Raw genomic sequence first — 24,411 nt, forward strand, 5'->3', positions numbered from 1 at the left:
TAAACTGAAAATTGTATGAAAATTCTGTTATTATGTGACCTTCTTATTAGTGCTTTATTCGATTCGTGCCATGACGGTTCATCAGGATATTTATTCAAACCAATATTATTTTCACTTTTGTGTCTCTTTTTTCAGAAATAAGATATGATGATTAATACAGACACCGGTATATCCCGATGTCATTTCCTATAACGAGTTGTACATAGATCTAACAAATATCCCCAGCTAACCAGTTGCTTTTAAAGACGTTTTTAATATTGTCCAGTGATAGTAATATTAGGAAAAAAACCTTTTAAAGATATTTTTAGGTGTAACGACGTCACGAGTATAAAAAATGCATACTGAATCAGAAACGTATAAAAAATTAATGTATGTCGTTAAGTTTCAGATTCAATAAGTTAATCGACAAAGAAATAATAAATTTTAAAAAAATTTGTTGAAACCTCACTACCATTATGTGTAAACTGGAATATGAAGAAATATACACGTTTTATCATTTAACCAATCGATGAATACAGCTCCCTACACTACTCTCCTTATGGTCGTATCCAGAGTACCTCTCTTTGACGACACAAAAGAAATCATACATGACCAAGCTAAGTTCGCTTCGTTGTAATAACATAAGCCTGGGCATGGCCTCGTAATTAGGGGTAGTAGTAAAAACCTTTACCATAAACACTGACTAATTAGCAAAGACAGTATATCACCATTGTTTATTTAAGTCAAACATGTAATTATGTAATATCAAATAAAAAAAAAACAATTGTGAGAAAAGAGTGATCTTTTTAATGACCAATTAAACTTCTTAATTGCCGGAATCTTGTTTGATTTTATAGTCTTTGTCATTCCGACAAAAAATATCAGTGGCCAAGGCTATAAATACTCCCTCACACAATCCTTATAGTATCATACAACATGAATACCTTTCAAGAAGCAACCTACCGATACCTGACCAGCGACACCAAGAAGACCTGCATCCTCGGTCACAGCTTTATCAGACGCCTCATCGCCCGATGGAGAAAAGAAGAAATACCACTACCCAATTGGTCATTCCATGCCTTCGGACGAGGTGGTTTGTAGCTTCGACAGCTGAGAGACATCGTACTAGCCGAAGATTTTTCCATCTATCACTCCGTCTTTGTACAGATAGGCGAAAATGACATTGCTGACCAGTCAACGGCCCGTACAATTGGACTTCTTCAAGAAATCCATCAACTGTTTATCGCCCAGGGTGTAGAAGTGGTGATGTTCGGCAAGCTTTTTCCAAGACACGATCGCAAATTCAACAAGACCGCATCACTTATCAACAGAATGATGAAGAAACAAACACCCTGACATCATTTGGCAACACGACGGAGACTTGTTGAAGACAACCTCAATCCGAGCTAAAGATGGTACACACCTAAACCGTCGGCGGAAGTTGCTTTCCACCAACAGCATTGACCGGGCCATCAGACACATGAGGCTTGATCTTATTAATCAGCCAATCCTTTATAAAAAAAAGCCTTTTCATGGCTACCCAAATATCACAAAAAGACCCATGAACACTCGAAAATACGCATTTATATATTACGAATTATATATCTTTTAGCATGAATAAAAACAACTGAAAATTGACACATGTATACTATTTATAATTTTTAGCTCACCTGGCCCGTCCGTCCGTCAACATTTCCTTTAAATCGCTACTAGTCATAGAGTTCTGCATGATTGTAACCAAAAATTTGGCCACAAGCATCCTTGGGGGAGGGGAACAGAACTTGTATAAATTTTGGCTCTTACCCCCCTGGGGGCAGGAGGGGCGGGGCCAATAGGGGAAATAGAGGTAAATCCTATAAATCGCTACTTGTCCTAGAGTTCTGCATGGATTGTAACCAAATTTTGGCTACAAACATCCTTGGGGAGGGGGAACAGAACTTGTATAAATTTTGGCTCTGACCCCCCGGGGGCAGGAGGGGCAGGGCCCAATAGGGGAAATAGAGGTAAAATCCTTTAAAATGCTACTTGTCCTAGAGTTCTGCATGGATTTGTAACCAAAATTAGCCACAAACATCCTGGGGGGAAGGGGAACAGAACTTGTATGAATTTTGGCTCTGATCCCCCAGGGCAAGAGGGGTGGGGCCCAATAGGGGAAATAGAGATAAATCTTTTAAATCCCTACTAGTCATAGAGTTTCTGAATGGAATGTAACCAAATTTGGCAACAAACATCCTTGGGGAAGGGGAAAGGAAATTGTGTAAATTTTGGCTCTGGTCCCACGGGGGCAGGAGGGGCGTGCCCAATAGGGAAATAGAGGTAAATTCTTTAAATCGCTACTAGTCATAGAGTTTTGAATGGAATGTAACCAAATTTGACCACAAACATCCTTGGGGGAAGGGGAACAAAACTTGTATAAATTTTGGCTCTGACTCCCCGGGGGCAGGAGGAGCAGGGCCCCAATAGGGGAAATAGAGAGGCTAAATCCTGTTAAGGTCCGCTACTCAATCATAGAGTTCTACATGGATTGTATTGGTAAACAAATTTGGGACCAACACGATAATCTCATGCCCTGAGGGGAAGGGGAAACAGAAACTTGGTCATAAATTTTGGCTCTGGCCCCTCGGGTGCTGGCAGGGCTGGGGGCCCATAATAGGGGGAATTTATGTGTAAATTCCATATAGATAAGAATCTGCTACTCTGCGAATCCTAAGAAGGTTCATGACAGAGTGGATTGTAAACCAAATTTGGCTATCAAAACACATTCCTTGAGGGATTAGGGAAACAGAACTTGTATTCGTGTTAAATTTCTGGCTCTGACATCCCATTTGGGGCATTGAATGGGGTGGGGCCCAATAGGGAGAAACTTTCTATTCCTTATGCAATCACCATTCAAGTCTATAGAGGATTTTTTTGCTATTAAATCGCTACTTGTCCTAGAGTTCTGCATGGATTGTAACCAAATTTAAACACAAATACCCTTGGGGGAAGGGGAAGAGAACTTCTGGCTTTTGGCTTTGACCCCTGCTGGAGCAGAAAGAGAGGGGCCCAATAGGGGATAATAGAGGTAAACATTCAAATTTCCCTTCAGAAAAGAAAACAATGAACCTGTATTCGGAACATTCCTAGGCATTACAATCCAGGTGAGCGATACAGGCCCTCTGGGCACTCTTGTATTATAAATAATTGACGAATACTTCTTAAACTGTAAACATGTATTTAATCAGAAACCATTATATGTATAATTTGTTTCTGACAATATGAATTAAATTTTATCGTATTTAGTTCACCAGTTAAGTTTGGCCTCTATACTGGCATTACGTGCAACAAAGTACATCAAATAATTACCAGAATATGATATCAGTCGTTTAATGTATATCAAATCAATTCAGCAAACCTGAAAAGCAGATCATTATGTATATAACACTTAAGCAGCATTTTACAATTAAAGGCAACAGCAAAACGTCTGTAAATAACAAATATTTATTCATTTTATGGAAAACGATCTTATTTTAATATCGTCAACAATTCAAATTTGTGAGAAGAATATACATACATGTAATTGCACATAATCAAACACATAATTTGTTTGTCATAGTTAATCCCCGTGTACATTTGTTACCGCTCATATCGGAACTCTTCCGAAAAAAGATGCAAAATGCATAGCTCAAATGACGAGACGCGGGAAAGAAAACAACAAAATATACATGTAGGAGAATAGGATAATTAGGGTATATGTATTTTTAAAGGGGAAAAGAGAATTGTAAACATAATTATTTTTCAGGTACAATCGGCTGGCGGCTGTACGTACTGTAAGTCTCGTTTCACAAGGTAAAGTTTACCCGTGTAAGCCGTGTGCTCGGCTGTCACGACTCGGCGCGCCCGCTCGATGTAAGCAACGAAATGTGTTAACATTAGCGCAGAAACATTGAATATAAACGCAAAAACATTGAATATAAACGCAGAAACATTGAATATGAACGCAGAAATAAATAAATACTGGAATTACGTGCCACAAAGTACATCAAATATTACCAGAATATGATATCGGTCGTTTAATGTATATCAAATCAATTCAGCAAACCTGAAAAGCAGATCATTATGTATAACACTTAATCAGCATTTTTACAATCAAAGGCATCTGCAAAATATCTTTCAAAACGTCTGTAAATAACAAATATTTATTTATTTTTTGGAAAACGATCTTATTTTAATATCGTCAACAATTCAAATTTGTGAGAAGAATATACATACATGTAATTGCACATAATCAAACACATAATTTGTTTGTCATAGTTAATCCCCGTGTATATACACATATTTTACACATAACCTAGACAGTTATTCATTTGTTACCGCTCGTATCGGAACTCTTCCGAAAAAAGGTGCAAAATGCATAGCTCAAATGACGAGATGCGGGAAAGAAAACAACAAAAGATAGGAGAATAGGATAATGAGGATATATGTATTTTTAAAGGGGAAAAGAGAATTGTAAACATAATTATTTTACAGGTACAATCGGCTGGCGGCTGTACGTACTGTAAGTCTCGTTTCACAAGGTAAAGTTTACCTGTGTAAGCCGTGTGCTCGGCCGTCACGGCTCGCGCGCGCCCGCTCGATGTAAGCGACGAAATGTGTTAATATTAGCGCAGAAACATTGAATATAAATGCAGAAACACTGAATATAAACGCAGAAACTCTTAATTCTATCGCGAAGAATCTGTTAATTTCACCGTCGCATCGGAAAAGTTTGGCGATTCCCAACCTCCGACAATGTAGCAATAAATAGCCGTGCACGTAACGAAGTTGGGTAATTGTGACTGACACCCTCTGTTATTCGGCCGTCAGCCGTCATGACCCACGGCGGACAGAAAAATACTTAATTTTACGGCAGAAATACTTAATTTTATTAATCGAATTGGAATTCTGAGGAAAAGTCTTAATATAAAGGGTTAATACTGAATAAAAAAGCACATATGCTAATCCTGCCGAAACTTGTTAAAAATTAAGTATTCTGCCGTTATTCTAATAAGTTTCGGCAAGATTAACACATTTTGGGTTACCAGTGGAATGTCATGCCAAACTTTCTGATTAAGTTTTATCAGATCCTCTATAGAACAGTTTATCATCATTATATTAGGTTCGTAAATTAACACATCCGTCAGCGTTAAGCTTGCTGTAAATTACAGCCCTGTTACTGCTCCAAATGTCAGATGTCATGGGTCATCTTGTCTTTAGAAATAGATTCTTCCCAGAACCGCCTTTTTCTTTCTTATAAAATAAAAAACTTTCTGTATTTTCTCTATTTTGCATGAATCGTCTTTTAAATTTTTTCCCTTTTTTGGTGTTGGAAGTCAAGTTAAGCTATCCGTACAGTATTAATATGAAATAGCAATAGGTACATACAGAAAAGGTGCTAACTGGTCAACATTAATGTGAGCAAATCTGTAGCCTCTTAAGGGCAAGAGCATCCAGTTAGGTTCAAAGAATAAGGTTTTGGGTGAGACAACGTTATGAATTTAATCATTCCTGCATTGATGGGACATTTTTGCTTCATTTCTAAACTGTTGCTTGGAATCAAACATCTTGTTTAAAACATTTCAATTTGCATATTTTATGTTGACAGGGACTGACTATAACAAATTTGAACCATGAATTGTGAATTTGACTGTCCTGAATCTTAAACTAGTCGAGTTTTGATTATAATACAAGAAAGTTATTGGTTGTAACAAAATGTTGAAGACATTAGGTGTTGGGTTTAACTTTCAGGGTATTCCGCCTTTGCATATTACAGAGTTAGCACCCTTGCAGGTAGGTATCCATTGTAACATAAACAAATTTGGGCGCAATTCCCATCCTTTTCTCAGAAAAGTTTACACTAACACTTACACGTGGCGTCACAATCAATAGCTACCGGCAAGGGCAGATAACTCTGTAATATGCAAATACAGAATAACTGATGAGGATAATAACCAAGTACTGTGGTGACATTGTAGAGACTTGTTTGTCAAAATGAGTTGCCCAATAGAAAGGCCTTGCTCATTTCATGGACATGGTGTTGGATTTAATTTTGACTTTTTTAATTTTGATCGCTGTAAAATAAAAAGAATTTGAAATCATTGGAAACATAAAATCCAATGACCTGTACTTTATGACATGTTTGTATATTTTGTTGTGATACTGTTCTAGACGGTGATGAGAACGACTTGCCTGTGGAACTTTTTGAGGAGGTCCGTGGGAGAAACATTCCATACGAGTCTGGGGAATCAGGGAAAAGTTCTTCACTTCCAGACAAGAAAAAAACTGAAAATAAAACCGAGTCTGTGTTGCTCAATATGGCAGCCATGTTGGTTGCCGTGGCAGCAGGGTTTGACATCAGGTCGGCCCCTCCTGCCCCACAGAACTCAAAGGAGGACAATCGTGTTGTGCGCAGAAAAAGGGACTCGTACATAGGTAACCGACGTGATGCCTATATGGCAGCTGTGCGGGATTCATTCATAGAACCCGATGAATTCTCAGCTTATCGTTTTACCTCAACTGCCGGCTACCCACACAATACATATCATGGCTACAACGTAAGACATCGCCCAAGCATTAACATGGAGGTGCCTATAAGGTTTACTGAACAAAACGAACAAAACTCGACCACTCCCTCAACTCACACCACAAGCACAATTACATCACATTCCACACCAAAACGCCAGTCTTTTTATAGTGACAGCGACACAAGCACTGTCATATCTCCCTCACCGTACCCTGAACATCGGGGCCATGCCACGCTTCAAAGACAAACCTCAGATGGTAGTAATTACGACACACCGAGAACATCTAAAAACTCCCATAGACATTCTGTGACTTTTGAAGATGATTTCCGACCAGATTACAACAGAGAAAGTAAGGTCAATACAAGTAGACACTCTCCCTCTAATTCCTCAGGTTCTGGTATTCCATCTCACGATTTTGATGCCCGCGGCACACCTAATAGATCTTCTTTACATCGCAGTGACTATAGTTCTAGACAACAGGAGTCTGATGCTCCTCCACCTATTCCTCCTCGCCGTCGAATCAACACAAACGGAGATGTGCCAGTGCCTGAGAGGCCGTCAACGCTGGACGTGGGGCCTCGTCATAGACCAACACTCGTAAGAATACCGCCGCTTCAACAAAACAACATAAAGGTGCCGGGTAGTGAAGCGTCACCTGTGCAGGTGGATAAGAATGAAGCAATGTACAGGCAGCAGGATGGAAACTCTGACACCACCCCTTACTACTCAACTCGCTCGAGTCTGTCTCCTGGTCACACTCCGCCGCACATTGCTCATCAGACTACTCTCCTGGACATTGACGTGGAAGGACAAAGCCAAGACATCACCGCACCACTTATACAGCCGCAATCACAATTCCGCTACTCCGACTTTGAAAAACATGATGTACTCTACTGAAGACAATTGTTATAACTTAGCGATATAAAATTTCCTAGAAGTGAAATGTGATATTTAGGATTGAAATTAATATTTCACGAGCAATGGGTTCAGTTTTCAGTGTTCCAAGTCTTATATCAATGTTGCATAGCAATCTCCTGTGTTCTGTAAACAATTAAATCATAATATTGTTTTATCATTTTTATCCAATCTTAACTATAATTATGATTACATATATATAGCTACCTTTGGTAAAGGATTACTTAAGTATACTGACTACTGTTGTCCTGTATTTATCACCTATCTGCCAAAGCAAAAGTATCAAGAAGTATGTGATTTTGTACTGAAAGAACAAACTGTTTTATTTGTGTTACTGTGTAAATGTGGGTACCCATATAGTGTACAGGAGTCTGTTGACATTCAAATAACCTATTTAAATGATAAATGTTTGCATGTAAAGACTAAATTAGAGAATCCTACAGGTTTTTTGTCTGTCGGTAAATGTAGAAGGATTACTTACCCTGTACTTCTAACAGGTACAGGAATTAATGGCAGACGAAAGAAAAACAGCATATTTTTATTTTTCTTCTTTTTTTTTTTTACCTAATATTTTACACCAGCAAAGAAAATAAAAAATCAAGACATATTATAAAATGAATTGAACAGCTTTTAATAAATTAAAGAAGTAATTAAAGGTTCTTTGAGAATTATCTGTAAATCTGGGAAAGTTTGAGGGCATCAGATTTAGCAAACACAGTCATGTATCAAAACAAGTGCCTACCATCCCCTGCACATTCATAACTGTTGTCCTTATTGAGAGTCGAGAAGACTGTAGGTTTCACTGCGATACATGGATGTGGATGTTTATGTATCTTTGTGAATATTTTGAACTGTAACAAGTCTCTTTGTGTCTGCCATTTGATTTCAGATGGATGACTTTGTGATCATAATTTCTGAGAACAAGTTTTATGAAAATACATTTTTTATTTGTAAACTTAAAATAATTTATTGTAAATATCACTATATGTATACATATTATTTTCATATAAGTTTAATTTCTGTTGGTGACCTTGTCACCTAGGGAAGAATTTACAGTGAAATTTCTAGTTCTAGAAATGTGATAATAACTATACTTAATGTACATTTTAAATATATAAAGCTCATATGAATATAAATATTAGATTGTATAGCAGCCACCCACGGACAAAGGCAGAATTATATACATGTTTAGAGAAGCAAACTTATGTTATTCGTCTTAAAACTGCAAAATGAAGATATACAGTGAAACCAAGGGATATAAAGATCGGTAGGTCAGATTGAATTGAAATTGACCATTCAGGACTCAAAGAAATCGGTCATACCAATATTAAAGAGGTGACCACTGCACTGAGCTGGTTGTTGTTAAAGTTTTACTATATCAGATTTATATAACATATAAAGACTTACCATGGTCATTTTCAAGTGCTTAAAATGAATTGTTGATGTATATCACCAAATTTCATAAATAGAATTCCTTTTTCATTCTCATAACTTCGATTTGTTTTTTTGTTGTTTTTTTTTTATTAACATACCGTTTAGACAGTTATTTATACAAGTTATTGTGATCTTAACTAAAAGAAAAAATGAGAAAATCAAATTAGAAATTTAAATTACTTTAAGGGTATATACATATATGACTCAATTTCTTCTGCAATCAATGCAATGTCCAGTGAAATCGCAAAAAACTACCAGCTGTACAGTTGTGCATGGTAAAAAAGAAGCGCAAATAGTTGATGGTTAGGCCAAAAAGAATATGTTTGGTTAGGGTTACATTGGCAAAAAAAAAATGGGGTCGGTAGGCGGAGAGGATTTTTTTTTCCTTTTAGTCTCTTTCACTCTAAAATGATGGCCGGAACCAAAGTCTGATCGAAATCCCGAATTTTCAATATATTTTTTTTCGTAAAAAAGTGGGAGGGAAAAAATAGGGTCGGGGGTAAAAAATTAGGGTCTGTTAGGTCTAAACACACAAATTTTTTTTGGCCTTAACTGTACTTCTGTGAAACACTTCAGAAAAAAGCTGCATCTATGTATTGTCTTGATCGAAGTAATAAAATAATAGTAAGGTCTATTAGACCACTACTTAATAAAGACAATAGCCATTTTGACCTGAATTGGTTTTACTCTTCTTGGATAGGTAAAGTTAGTTTCGAAATTATCATTATTAGGGCCCCGCATCGAGATGCGGGTGCCCTATAGTAATCAGGTTGTCCGTCCGTCCGTCCGTCCGTCCGTCTGTCCATTTTTTTTCTTTTGCACATTAATGATGGAAGGGAGTGGAGTATTTTCCCCATATTTTACATGATGATTCCCCATCCATCCTAGATCTGCTTGGTAATTTTTCAGGCTGAAATTAAATTAAAAAATCGGCCATCTTGGATTTTAACATTTAAAAAAATCACAATGTTTTGTTGCTCTTAACTGATAAACATTTTGTTATAACATTATGATGCAAAGTTGTTCAGAATTAAACAAGGAGTTGACTGTCCAAAGGTAAGGTCATGGGCCAAGGTTACTAAGTCAAAGGTCAAGGTCAAATTTATTTGAGTTAATTGTATGCTCTTAATGTAATGTTAGCTTGGAATCAGGATTCAAGTTAAATACTTGGAAGACTTTTTCCAAAGAATTATAATAATGTACCATCATCGGTTTCCCAATTAATGTTGACATTAATTATTTATTAGCAACATATAGCTAACACGGAAGAATTCGTTGTCAAAATACTACTTTTCCACTTAAGCACGTCAGACACATAGCGGGGCCCTTTCTGACGTGTCAGTGTTCTAGTTTGCCCACCTTCTTCGGAAAAAAAATAATAATCAATAATTGCTCATTAGAGGGGAATGGCAATGAATAGTATTATCAACTGATAACCACAATATTTGAAGGAGTTATCTATTCTTTTCACTTTTTGAGCATTTTAGTTTTGAGTAAGAGATAAGTAGACTTGATCAATACAGACATGTAAGGGAGGATGTTCACTCCCTATTAACAAGCCAGTAAATTACTACAGTAAAACACGCTTATAACAAGCCTTTGGGCTCCAACAAACTTACTGTGTTATGTTAGCATGGTCGTTACACACATACTGCAAACATCTTCTTGGAACCTTGATGTGGGTAAAAAGTTCTATGTGAATTTTTAGAAAGTGTGTATGTTATAAACGTGATTTACTGAGTTCCTACGTCAACGTGCCAAACTGTAGATACCAGTGTGGTAGGACACCTGTTTAGGTTAGGGTCACGAATTTCTACATCAATGTTGTTACCATTTGTTCCACAATCTCATAGGAATACTTATGACCTGTATCTTTTTTGTTTTTTTGTCTCCTGTGATTGTAAATACCCTACAGAAACCTTTTGTAAATTTATGTATATATATTGAACATCATTACAATATAACGAGCGCATGGAAGCATGTGTGTATGTAACAGGTTTTGAGTGTTATTGTAATACAGCTATCTCCCCTTCGGAGCAGATATTCTATGCGTTTAGCAGAGTGGGGTGTGAGAGAGTCGGTGTGGACCCTGTGGAATATCTATAAACACATTGTAGTATCTACACTGGTTAAAGGGACAATTCACTAAGGCTAATTCTTTTACATAATCAAGAAGCAAAATATGTCTTAAATGTATTGTTCTACATTTCTTATGAAACATATATATAACACAAAATATTGACAAATTACAAATCATTGATCAATACGATTAAGCAGATACAGTATGTACGCTGAACCCAAACCCGAGCCAAAGTCACGCACGTTAAACAAATGAACTACATAACCACTGAGGAGGTGACAAAATGATGAGCAGTTCTAGATAAATGTTGCATTACTCTACAAGCAAGGGACAGGGTTCGGCATTCAAGATGTTCAACCACAATGTGTTATGGCGGACAGCGAGCGAGTTTTAACATTTCACACGCATTTTACCACCATGGGCTTTTCTGGCATATCACAGCAAAACCAACTGATTCCATTAGAACTGGGTTTTTTTCTGATTTGTGTACAAATTTTAATGTTCTCTTAGACTGAATTGTCCCTTTAATGATATTTCTCAAGTGCTACCATATGTAGTGCAAATTAAATGGAATTTCATGGTCTATATAAACTCATACAAATACCGTACATCAACGATTCACTTACTTCTAAGACCAAAGCTACTTGTAATGTTCACTAAATGACAAATCTTGACAGAAAAAGATAGTTATTTTGTTTCATCTTAATCAAAATATAAACATTTTGGTCCTGTCAGTCTATACATTATGCTACTTGACAGTATAAGCTGATGTTTGATGTCAGGATATTTACATCATATAAAACTCTTGTGTCAGATTTTGCATGTATAAACATAAAAATTGATTCACTTTGAACTACCTCAGCCTTATTTACACTGTTTTTATGGCAGATGTACTTAACCACTAAGGATATTGAGAGTACATTTTGTTGATGTGTGTGCCTGGTTCAGTGCTAATTGGTGGTCCAGATAAGTCACATCTTTACCTAGGCTTAATATTCAGTGATTTCCTGAAAGTACTTCTTCAAGATAACATTCTATAAGTTTTTTCTGCAAGTCAAAATGTGAATACTGTATATGTTTACAGCATTGCTATAGCTCTTCAGTCATCCGACATGAAGCCTACACATAAATCATAAGGGCATTTTTCACGCATTCGTCTTCATTAGCTGTATATAATTTCAAATTAGATGAATGATTTAAACTTTCAAAAAAAGTCAGTTTAAATTGATAGCAGTGACCAACTGTCAAGGTCACAAATGTGTCTCTATACACTCTATACATGTACATAAAAATTCTAAGGTCAACTTAGTAACAGCTCATTATCAACACAGGAGCAGTTTATAAACATAATTTTCAAATGAGAGTTATTTCAAAAGCAACTTAAAAGTGTAGTGTCAAGTGTTTCCATTTGTTCCAGTGAGCAAACTAATGTTGTGTATGGAAATTTATCTATCCAAATAATATATGCATGTATCTGAAAATAAACTTTTGGAGGGATTTGTCTCCAGGACAAAAATCTCATCTCAAAATATCTACGATAACATAATCCCTACTTTTGTACTCGTGTTCATGTGTTGTTCAGGTTGCACATTTTGGGAGCATCCAGTTTCTGTTAATCAAATCTATAAAAATCTCACCTAGACGAGTTATCAATCAACTTGATATTTCAGGATCCCTGGAGCAGCATTTATGTTTTACAGGAGTTGGTAGTCTTGTTCATTTCCTTCCTGAAAGTTCATCATTTGTGTGCCTTTTTTACCAATAATGCATTATTCTTCTTGAATATCTATTATACATTATTCTTCTTGAATATCTATTATACTGCCTTTCTTATTTGCATTTACACTTACGTTTTAACTAGTGAAGTTATGTAAATGGACCGTCACTAGTGAAGTTATGTACATGGCCTTTCACTAGTGAAGTTATGTACATGGACCGTCACTAGTGAAGTTATGTACATGGACCATATCACTAGTGAAGTTATGTACATGGACCGTCACTAGTGAAGTTATGTACATGGACCGTCACTAGTGAAGTTATGTACATGGACCGTCACTAGAGAAGTTATGTACATGGACCGTCACTAGAGAAGTTATGTACATGGAATGTCACTTGTGAAGTTATGTACATGGACCGTCACTAGTGAAGTTATGTACATGGACCATATCACTAGTGAAGTTATGTACATGGACCATATCACTAGTGAAGTTATGTACATGGACCGTCACTAGTGAAGTTATGTACATGGACCGTCACTAGTGAAGTTATGTACGTGGACCATATCACTAGTGAAGTTATGTACATGGACCATATCACTAGTGAAGTTATGTACATGGACCATATCACTAGTGAAGTTATGTACATGGACCGTCACTAGTGAAGTTATGTACATGGACCGTCACTAGTGAAGTTATGTACATGGACCGTCACTAGTGAAGTTATGTACATGGACCGTCAATAGTGAAGTTATGTACATGGACCATATCACTAGTGAAGTTATGTACATGGACCGTCACTAGTGAAGTTATGTACATGGACCGTCACTAGAGAAGTTATGTACATGGACCGTCACTAGAGAAGTTATGTACATGGACCGTCTCTAGTGAAGTTATGTACATGGAATGTCACTTGTGAAGTTATGTACATGGACAGTCACTAGTGAAGTTATGTACATGGACCATATCACTAGTGAAGTTATGCACATGGACCGTCACTAGTGAAGTTATGTACATGGACCGTCACTAGTGAAGTTATGTACATGGACCATATCACTAGTGAAGTTATGTACATGGACCATATCACTAGTGAAGTTATGTACATGGACCGTCACTAGTGAAGTTATGTACATGGACCGTCGCTAGTGAAGTTATGTATATGGACCGTCACTAGTGAAGTTATGTACATGAATATCCCATTTTGTTTCCCTTTTTGATACTATAGTTATCAAATTGTGCACACTGGATCAAGCATGTGGGTACCAATCATTTTATACATTTATAACTACCTAAATTTATCTTCTTCTTTTTAGCCCACCATCATCAGATGGTGGGCTATTCAAATCGCTTTTTGTCCGTGGTCCGTCGTCCTTCCGTCCGTTAACATTCTTGTTACCGCTATTTCTCAGAAAGTACTGAAGGGATCTCTTTTAAATTTAACATGTAGGTTCCCCTAGGGTTCTAGTTGTGCATATTGCATTTTGGGACCAATCGATCAACAAAATGGCCGTCAGGCAGCCATCTTGGATTTTGATAGTTTAAGTTTGTTACCGCTATTTCTCAGAAAGTAAAGAAGGGATCTCTCTCAAATTTTACATGTAGGTTCCCCAAGGGGTCTAGTTATGCATATTGCTTTTTGGGACCAATAGGTCAACAAGATGGCCAACAGGACGCTATCTTGGATTTTGACAATTGAAGTTTGTTACCACTATTTCTCAAAAAGTACTGAAGGGATCTGTCTCAAATTTTTATGTGCATGGTCCCTTAGGTCCCTGGTTATGCATATTGCATTTTGGTACCGATCGGTTAACAAGTTGGCCGACTGGACGCCATCTTGGATTTTGACAATTGAAGTTTGTTACCACTATTTCTCAGAAAGTACTGAAGGGATCTGTCTCAAATTGCATTTGCAGGTTCCCCTAGGGGTCTAGTTGTGCATATTGTATTTTCGGACAAATTGATGAACAAGATGGCCGATATATAGGCCGCCATCTTGGATTTTGATAGTTGAAGCTTGTTACCACTATTGCTCAGAAAGTACTGAAGTGATCTGTCTCAAATTGTATATGGAAGTTCCCCTAGGACCTTATTTGTGCATATTGCATTTTCGGACTAATCAGTCAAAAAAATGGCCGACAGGTAGCCATCTTGGATATTGATAATTGAAGTTTGTTACTCAGAAAGTACTCAAAAGATCATTCTCACATTTCATATGTAGTAATATGTATAGCTGTACAAAAAGTTTGAAAAGCAGAGAAAAGATCCCTCTTTTGTTTGTCAGACATAGATCATTCTTTGGTGGGTGCCAAGATCCCTCTGGGATCTCTTGTTTTTTTGTATTATTATTTTTTTTTATCGTTGCTAGCGACATCTTGTATGATATCATTTAATGCACTTTTATCTCCCATTGTAAATTTTCACACATCAATGAAATGGTAAAATGAAAACTATACGTCTCGTTACTGACCAGTACTCTGTTCTCTACTCATACATGAATATGATAATACAAATTAGGTCCCGCTGTGTAGGAAAGTGGCCAAAGTCATGTTCCTGGTGTTGATTGAGGGTTTAACCCGAGACAGAGAGGAAACCCTCACATGGTTCTGGATATAGCCCGATACAGAGTGTTATAAATGTTTTATTATACCAATCTATAATGGTGCAATTCTTGTTTAGATACCTTGTATAATTGTTTTTGAAATATTGTAGTTCAAGTTATTGTTGATGAATCGTTATGAAGTCACAGAATTTTTTTCTGATTTTATGTAAAATCCAACGAATTATTTGTGATAGGTGTATGTGCCACATTTTATATAGATTTCATAGTTTATAATGGTAGAATAATAGAACTTTGTGCAACAAAAACTCGGTACATTATACTGTATTTAGAAAATATTATATTCCAATTAAGATTTTTTTTTGTGTGAAGGTATGTAGGGAACCCCAATTCTTATGTTATTGGATTTTAAAAGTGATATAAATTTGAATACGATAGTGGTAAACAATACTAATCTAAATAGTCCTTTCGGCAAACGAACACTTCTCTTTATCTTGAATAATTGACAATAATCCAGGTGGTCCAGGGTTCGATCCCTAGTGGAGGCAGTGATCAAATTTATATAAAGTCACCCTATATTACATATATACCAAAGGACAAAAACACTCATTTAACCCCTCGGAACACCTTTAAATTCCTCCAGTTTTAGGGCTGCAACAAATCACTGAAGAATTAGTCTTGGTAGAACATTAAAAAAATTGTTCTGTATAATTTGAACCAAGAAAAGGAAAAAAAAAATTTGCTGAATTAGGAGCCAACATTTTTGACTTCATGGTGCTCGCTTGGAACTCATTTCAAAGGTGCTGACTTAACGAACTGCAGAAATTCCGGGAAGTCACAAAGGTATAGCTAGTGAGAAAAAACAGAGATATTTTTTTATTTGTTTTTCTTCTTTCCCCCACAACATGCAGGTCAAGTTGGTGTTGATACTTTCCTTGTATCTTGAATCCCTTCTGTTTTTTCTTTTAAAATGACCTTGTTTCAATTATTTAACACAGAGTTAGACAAAAATGACGTTGTTTCAGTTATTTCACTCAAGTCGAACAGTTATTCTGAATTCAAATCAAATCTGTTTATAAGAAAACAACCAAGGAAATGTTTGTATTATATCTGTTCTGTAATGTGGCATGATTTATTCTCTCAGTGTAGGATATTAAAGTCAGAATTACGATTAAGTTTGCATAATAATTACAATTTATTGGAACAACATTTTAAATGAAATTATTGTTTTGTCAAAAAACTATGACATATATTACATATTACATATACAATGTATACAAATAGGGTGGTGAAGTTCTTGTAAGTGCTTGAAGATGTATTATAGAATTGGAAAAAAACACCATGATAAATCACATTTTTTTACATAGTATATGGATTCAATTTCTATAGTTATATATAATATATTATATATATATGTTAATAATTTATTATTTGCTTCAACCATATCAATGTTTCTGTCGTTTATGGTAGACATTCACGGTGTACATATCATTTCACACTAAGTACTTATGCTTGCTGTCAATATTGCTGCTTTATTATACTTAATTTGAATATCAGCACCAAATTATCATGCTTTGTATATTGCATCTCTACACACTACAGCTCCTATATTTTATGTATGTGGAAAGGGAAGAATTCAACATAAAAATGCCAAAAATGTCAATAAATAAATAAAAAACATGTATAACTTGCTTGTTTTGTTGTTTTGTTTTTGAACCCCTACAACAAAGTTGGGTTGTATGTACTGTAGTCGCCCTGTCTGGATGTCCTTCAGTCGTCTAGACAACTCCTAAACTACTGGACCAATTGCGATGAAACTTCAGTACCATGTGTAGATGTGCAACATGACTTTATCTTTTCAAACAAATTGATTTCAATGGACACCTGGCGACCATACACAGGCTTTGTTCATTTTTTCATTCAAATTTAGGCAAGTGCTTTGACATATAAAAAATTGGTAAAATGAACACCTTTGCACACTTTTAGAACTGGTGGCCGTGAAGAGAATTATTTTATCTGGAAGTTGAGAATAATTTTGAAATATAAGTAAATGTTAAGTTCCTACCTCATGCTAATAACAACTGTAGTTCTTATCAATATGAAATTGATTAAAAAAAATTCTCAGGAATGACTGAGGGGGTCAAAATCATAATTTATGCATAATCTGATCCCCTTTCCAAAAAAATTAAATCTTTTTGACCAATTTTGGTTAAAATCTTAATGACTAGATTACTGTAGTTGCATGATTATTTCTGCCTTTCTGGCCTGGGGTGTTCCCATTTATGCAGTATCTGATGACATTCCCAAAAGATGTTTCTGCCAAAACTTAGCTAAAGTCAATCTAGCACATGACCAAGTAATGTAAATGAAAAGATACAGATAACCAGCACTGGACAAAAGGAAACTCAGAACTTAAAGATGCTCCACCGCCCACAGAGCATAAATGATATTCATCATTTGAACAATAATTGGTGTTTAATCATGTATATATATGCCTAATTAACACAAAAAATAACATAAAATAACTTATTTCGCCTTTGGTGCATGTGCAATGCTTCATTCCATATAGGATATAGTGCCACGGAATTTTTTCAGGATGCAATTTATTATTTTTCATATTTTTAACTTGAAGTAAAATTAGAAGCTCAAACTTTTCAATGGTGGTAATGATGTAAAGTAACTTTTGTAACTGAAGAAAAATACTAAATAGTCTGCTCCTGTTTTTGATGGTGAAAAAATACCATTTGTCAGCGGTGGAACATCTACTCTCCTACATAAACAAACCTTGGATTACAATACATGCAGCAAGAGATACCTTGGCCCTGACACCAGACTTGGACATTATGACGGATAGATATCAAACGAATAATTTATCTACCCATAGCAATCCATTTTATCAGGCATGCACATTCTATTATGTCAATAGAGTAGTTTCTTTGACGCAACTTTAAACTTCCATTGTCGCCGTCACCATTTTCTCATAATATGTAAATTGCCTCAAATCTCAATGGATTGCTATGGGTAGATAAATTACTCAACTGTTGAAAAGAGCAAGGCAAGCAGCGTTACTCTGTAGTATTGTTTTGTAAGCAGTCTGAAAAGGACCTGGGCAAATATCAAACAGTGTCGTGAATTCCACGTTTTCATATAGCAGTGCGCTCAGGCCCTACACCAGACATCTATTTGTCATAAGGTCTAAGTCTGTTGTCAGAGCCAGAGTATCTTGGGCTACAATATGTAACGACTTGTTTCGCTACGACCGTAGTCATTAGCATAGAGTAAGAATGATACAATTAATTTGTTTTGCTCTGGGTTTGAGTGCCGCGTTAGCTTGCAGATTCCTATGTCTCGCTACAATAATCAAAGGTACTAGTGAGTATGGACAATGGACGACATCAAATTCATTTTATAGTTTATTAATATTTAACATGTGTAAAGGCGACAACAAGAAAATACCCGCAGTGGGAAGTAGTGTGTAATGGACAGTTTTGCTGCTAATATTCCCACGTCTTCGCTATCAGAGTTAACTCCTACCCATCAATGAAAGACCGTGCACGTGGCGCTACACACCGGGCCGATTATCGATAGTTCAACCTCCAATTTCACAAACACCGTTCTCCAGCGAAGATTCTCAAAATATCTCCTTAACGGTTAACCCTGAAACTCAACACAGGAGGCTCCCACTCTTTTCCAGCCTACCAACGGCTCTCAACACAAGAATGAAGACTTTTAATTACTATCGAAACCCGTCTAAAAGCGAGACATGCCAAGTCCAACATTGCACAATTTCACAAGTATTTCAAACTCAAAAATATAGCAAAAATATTGACTGACAGCGAAAAATACACACACAGTAATGTTAATGCATTTTCATACTATACGATTACAGCAAATTAGGGAAAGGATGGGCAACAAATATATAACAAGAGGCCCAGAGGGCCTGTATCTCGCTCACCTGGTTTGTAATGCCAAATAATTTTCTGAATACAGGTTCATTGTTTCTTTTCTGAAGGAATTTTAATATTTACCTCTATTTCCCCTATTGGGCCCCACCTCTATCCTACCCCCGGGGGATCAGAGCCAAAAATTTATACAAGTTCTGTTCCCCTTCCCCCAAGGATATTTCTGGCCAAATTTGGTTACAATCCATGCAGAACTCTATGAGAAGAAGTAGATTTAAAGGATTTACCTCTATTTCCCCTATTGGGCCCCACCCCTCCAGCCCACGGGGGGGGGGGGGGGGGATCAGAGCCAAAATTTATACAAGTTCTGTTCTCCTACCCCCAAGGATGTTTGTGGCCAAATTTAGTTACAATCCATACAAAACTCTTGGACAATTAAGTAGCAATTTAAAGAATTTACCTATAATTCCCCTATTGGGCCCTGCCCCTCCTGCCCCGGAGACCAGAGCCAAAATTTTTACAAACTCAGTTCTTATTCTCCCAAGGATATTTCTGGCCAAATTTGGTTACATTCCATGCAGAACTCTATGACTAGTAGCGAATTATAGGATTTACCTCTATTTCCCCTATTGGGCCCCACCCCTCCTGCCCCCAGGGGACCAGAGCAAAAATTTATACAAGTTCTGTTCCCCTTCCCCCAAGGATGTTTCTGGCCAAATTTGGTTACAATCCATGCAGAACTCTATGAGAAGAAGTGATTTAAAGGATTTACCTCTATTTCCCCTATTGGGCCCCGCCCCTCCTGCCCCCGGGGGGTCAGAGCCAAAATTTATACAAGTTCTGTTCCCCTACCCCCACGGATGTTTGTGGCCAAATTTGGTTACAAACCATGTAGAACTCTAGGACAAGTAGCGAATGATAGAATTTACCTCTATTTCCCCTATTGGGCCCTGCCCCTCCTGCCCCCCTGGGGGTCAGAGCCAAAATTTATACAAGTTCTGTTCTCCTACCCCCAAGGATGTTTGTGGCCAAATTTAGTTACAATCCATACAAAACTCTTGGACAATTAAGTAGCAATTATAGAATTTACCTATAATTCCCCTATTGGGCCCCGCCCCTCCTGCCCCGGGGACCAGAGCCAAAATTTTTACAAACTCAGTTCTTATTCTCCCAAGGATATTTCTGGCCAAATTTGGTTACATTCCATGCAGAACTCTATGACTAGTAGCGAATTAAAGGATTTACCTCTATTTCCCCTATTGGGCCCCACCCCTCCAGCCCCCGGGGGGCCAGAGCCAAAATGTATACAAGTTCTGTTCCCCTTCCCCCAAGGATGTTTTCTGGCCAAATTTGGTTACAATCCATGCAGAACTCTACGACTAGTAGCAATTTATAGGATTTACCTCTATTTCCCCTATTGGGCCCCGCCCCTCCTGCCCCCGGGGGGTCAGAGCCAAAATTTATACAAGTTCTGTTCCCCTTCCCCCAAGGATGTTTGTGGCCAAATTTGGTTACAATCCATGCAGAACTCTATGACAAGTAGTGATTTATAGGATTTACCTCTATTACCCCTGTTGGGCCCCGCCCCTCCTGCCCCCAGGGGGGTCAGAGCCAAATTGTATACAAGTTCTGTTCCCCTTCCCCCAAGGATGTTTGTGGCAAAATTTAGTTACAATCGATGTAGAACTCTATGACTAATAGCGAATTAAAGGATTTACCTCTATTTCCCCTATTGGGCCCCACCCCTCCAGCCCCCGGGGGGCAAGAGCCAAAATTTATACAAGTTCTGTTCCCCTTCCCCTAAGGATGTTTGTGGCCAAATTTTGTTTGAATTCCATTCAGAACTCTATGACAAGTAGCGATTTAAAGGATTTACCTATATTTCCCCTATTGGGCCCCGCCCCTCCAGCCCCCGGGGGGTCAGAGCCAAAATTTATACAAGTTCTATTCCCCTTCCCCAACGGATGTTTGTGGCCAAATTTGGTTACAATCCATGTAGAACTCTATGACAAGTAGCGATTTAAAGGATTTACCTCTATTTCCCATATTGGGCCCCGCCCCTCCTGCCCCCGGGGGATCAGAGCCAAAATTTATACAAGTTCTGTTCCCCTTCCCCCAAGGATGTTTGTGGCAAAATTTAGTTACAATCCATGTAGAACTCTATGACTAGTAGCGATTTAAAGGATTTACCTCTATTACCCCTATTGGGCTCCGCCCCTCCTGCCCCCGGGGGGTCAGAGCCAAAATTTATACAAGTTCTGTTCCCCTTCCCCCAAGGATGTTTGTGGCCAAATTTTGTTACATTCCATTCAGAACTCTATTACAAGTAGCGATTTAAAGGATTTACCTATATTTCCCCTATTGGGCCCCGCCCCTCCTGCCCCCGGGGTGTCAGAGCCAAAATTTATACAAGTTCTGTTCCCCCTCCCCCACGGATGTTTGTGGCCAAATTTGGTTACAATCCATGCAGAACTCTATGACTAGTAGCGATTTAAAGGAAATTTGACCTCTATTTCCCATATTGGGCCCCGCCCCTCCTGCCCCCGGGGGGTCAGAGCCAAAATGTATACAAGTTCTGTTCCCCTTCCCCCAAGGATGTTTGTGGCAAAATTTAGTTACAATCGATGTAGAACTCTATGACTAATAGCGAATTAAAGGATTTACCTCTATTTCCCCTATTGGGCCCCACCCCTCCAGCCCCCGGGGGGCAAGAGCCAAAATTTATACAAGTTCTGTTCCCCTTCCCCCAAGGATGTTTGTGGCCAAATTTTGTTACATTCCATTCAGAACTCTATGACAAGTAGCGATTTAAAGGATTTACCTATATTTCCCCTATTGGGCCCCGCCCCTCCAGCCCCCGGGGGGTCAGAGCCAAAATTTATACAAGTTCTATTCCCCTTCCCCAACGGATGTTTGTGGCCAAATTTGGTTACAATCCATGTAGAACTCTATGACAAGTAGCGATTTAAAGGATTTACCTCTATTTCCCCTATTGGGCCCCGCCCCTCCTGCCCCCGGGGGGTCAGAGCCAAAATTTATACAAGTTCTGTTCCCCTTCCCCCAAGGATGTTTGTGGCAAAATTTAGTTACAATCCATGTAGAACTCTATGACTAGTAGCGATTTAAAGGATTTACCTCTATTTCCCCTATTGGGCTCCGCCCCTCCTTCCCCCGGGGGGTCAGAGCCAAAATTTATACAAGTTCTGTTCCCCTTCCCCCAAGGATGTTTGTGGCCAAATTTTGTTACATTCCATTCAGAACTCTATTACAAGTAGCGATTTAAAGGATTTACCTATATTTCCCCTATTGGGCCCCGCCCCTCCTGCCCCCCGGGGTGTCAGAGCCAAAATTTATACAAGTTCTGTTCCCCCTCCCCCAAGGATGTTTGTGGCCAAATTTGGTTACAATCCATGCAGAACTCTATGACTAGTAGCGATTTAAAGGAAATGTTGACGGACAGACGGACGACGGACGACGGACGGACGGACGGACGGACGGACGACGGACGACGGACGACGGACGCCGCGCCATGACATAAGCTCACCGGCCCTTCGGGCCAGGTGAGCTAAAAATTACATAGGATTCAAAAACACAACCCTCACCTCTCGAGGCCCGGTAGAAAACTGAAAGTCTCGCCGCAGTCCCGAGATCTCGTGCCCAGCAAATTCCCGCCAAAGTCTTGGTTAATATAATTTCCGGAAAACATAGCAACGAAGTGCACCGCAGCTTCGTTACAAATACATGTAGAAGTCAAAACAAGAGGCCCAGAGGGCCTGTATCGCTCACCTGGTTTGTAATGCCAAGTAATGTTCTGAATATAAGTTCATTGTTTCTTTTCTGAAGGAATTTGGATATTTACCTCTAATCCCCCTATTGGGCCCCTCTCTTTCTCCTCTAGGGGGTCAAAGCCAAAATTTATACTAATTCTGTTAACCCCAAGGATGTTTCTGGCCAAATTTGGTTACAATCCATGCAGAACCCTAGGACAAGTAGCAATTTATAGGATTTACCTCTATTTCCCCTATTGGGCCCCACCCCTCCTGCCCACGGGGGGGGGGGGGGGGGTCAGAGCCAAAATTTATACAAGTTCTGTTCCCCTTCCCCCAAGGATGTTTCCGGCCAAAAGTCGAAACATTTAAAGCCTAAAGTAAGTTGCACAAATTTCAAATTTGGAAGTATCCAGTTCACGAACTCGAACTACAATAAAAATAGAATAAAAAAAAAAAACTAAATTTTAAAGAACCTATCAAGGGGAGGTAATTTAAGGAAAGAAAAACCTTAAGTCTACAAAGTCGTCAACATTTCTTAATAAAGGGAGGTAATCCGAGAAAAAAAAATAAAACCCAAAATTTTGCACAAAGACAAACATGCCTTAATAAGGAAAGGTCAGCTAAGGGAAAAAAATGAAAAAAAAAACACCAAGTTTGTATATTGTCCCCCCAACCACCTACACAGGATGCGACCCGCAGCCACTAACAACCTACTGCAAGATAAAAAATAAATAATGTGAGAACTTCCTACAATTACAGAGGACGGAAATGCATCAACATACCGCAGCCATTCTAAACAGGAGATAGAACATGTCATTATCTTTAAATTATCCCTCACTGGCCAAAATCACAATCATAACAACAAAAAACATACAAAAAAACAATTGTACAACAAGGTACCAAAAACAAAGGAGGTGGACTCTCTATATAACAAATATACTGAAGTGGAATTGGGAATTAAAAAAAAAACAATCATCCCAATGCCAGTACACAATTATATCACATAACAAGTATAGAACATGTACAAGTATCACCGATTAATTATCCCTAAGATGTTCAATATTAATATTTTTGCTAAATAACCACAATGCTAGTGCATCAAAGGTTAAAACAACGAAAACATTATATTTCATCAAGGAATCCTGTGCAAATCTACGACTTTTCATTTGCAACCAATTACAAGTAATATTTCCTTATTTTTTATTTCTCTTATGTTTTTTTTTCCAGATATCTAATTATTACAACATCTTTATTCTGTAACACCACTGGTATGTACCTGAAAACATCCACTATAGCCAAACCTGTTGTATCAAATGTAGTATTGGCAGCGACAAGCTATGAAACCCCCAGACAGCTCAGAGAGTCACATGAGTTATGTGCCCTTGGTATAGGTAGTAGCTGGTGGCTAGCAAAATTCAATACTCCGCTCACCTGTAATATCACTTATTTTCTCTACGAGTACATCAATCACTTCTGTTTAGTAGTGATTATATATATATATAGCTTAGGGCATGGTT

The 24,411-nt window shown here is 37.9% G+C and overlaps 1 protein-coding gene across 1 annotated transcript; it reads left to right on the forward strand.

The window, feature by feature from the left end:
- The first annotated feature begins 915 nt into the window (after window positions 1-915).
- Window positions 916-7,418, forward strand: LOC138312215 (uncharacterized). Its single transcript, XM_069253214.1, has 3 exons — window positions 916-1,072; window positions 5,746-5,787; window positions 6,166-7,418. Exons 1-3 carry the CDS (start codon window positions 916-918, stop codon window positions 7,416-7,418), a joined length of 1,452 nt encoding a protein of 483 aa, XP_069109315.1.
- Window positions 7,419-24,411: the final 16,993 nt, after the last annotated feature.

This window comes from Argopecten irradians, unplaced genomic scaffold, assembly GCF_041381155.1.
Source record: "Argopecten irradians isolate NY unplaced genomic scaffold, Ai_NY scaffold_0252, whole genome shotgun sequence".
NCBI lineage: Eukaryota > Metazoa > Mollusca > Bivalvia > Pectinida > Pectinidae > Argopecten > Argopecten irradians.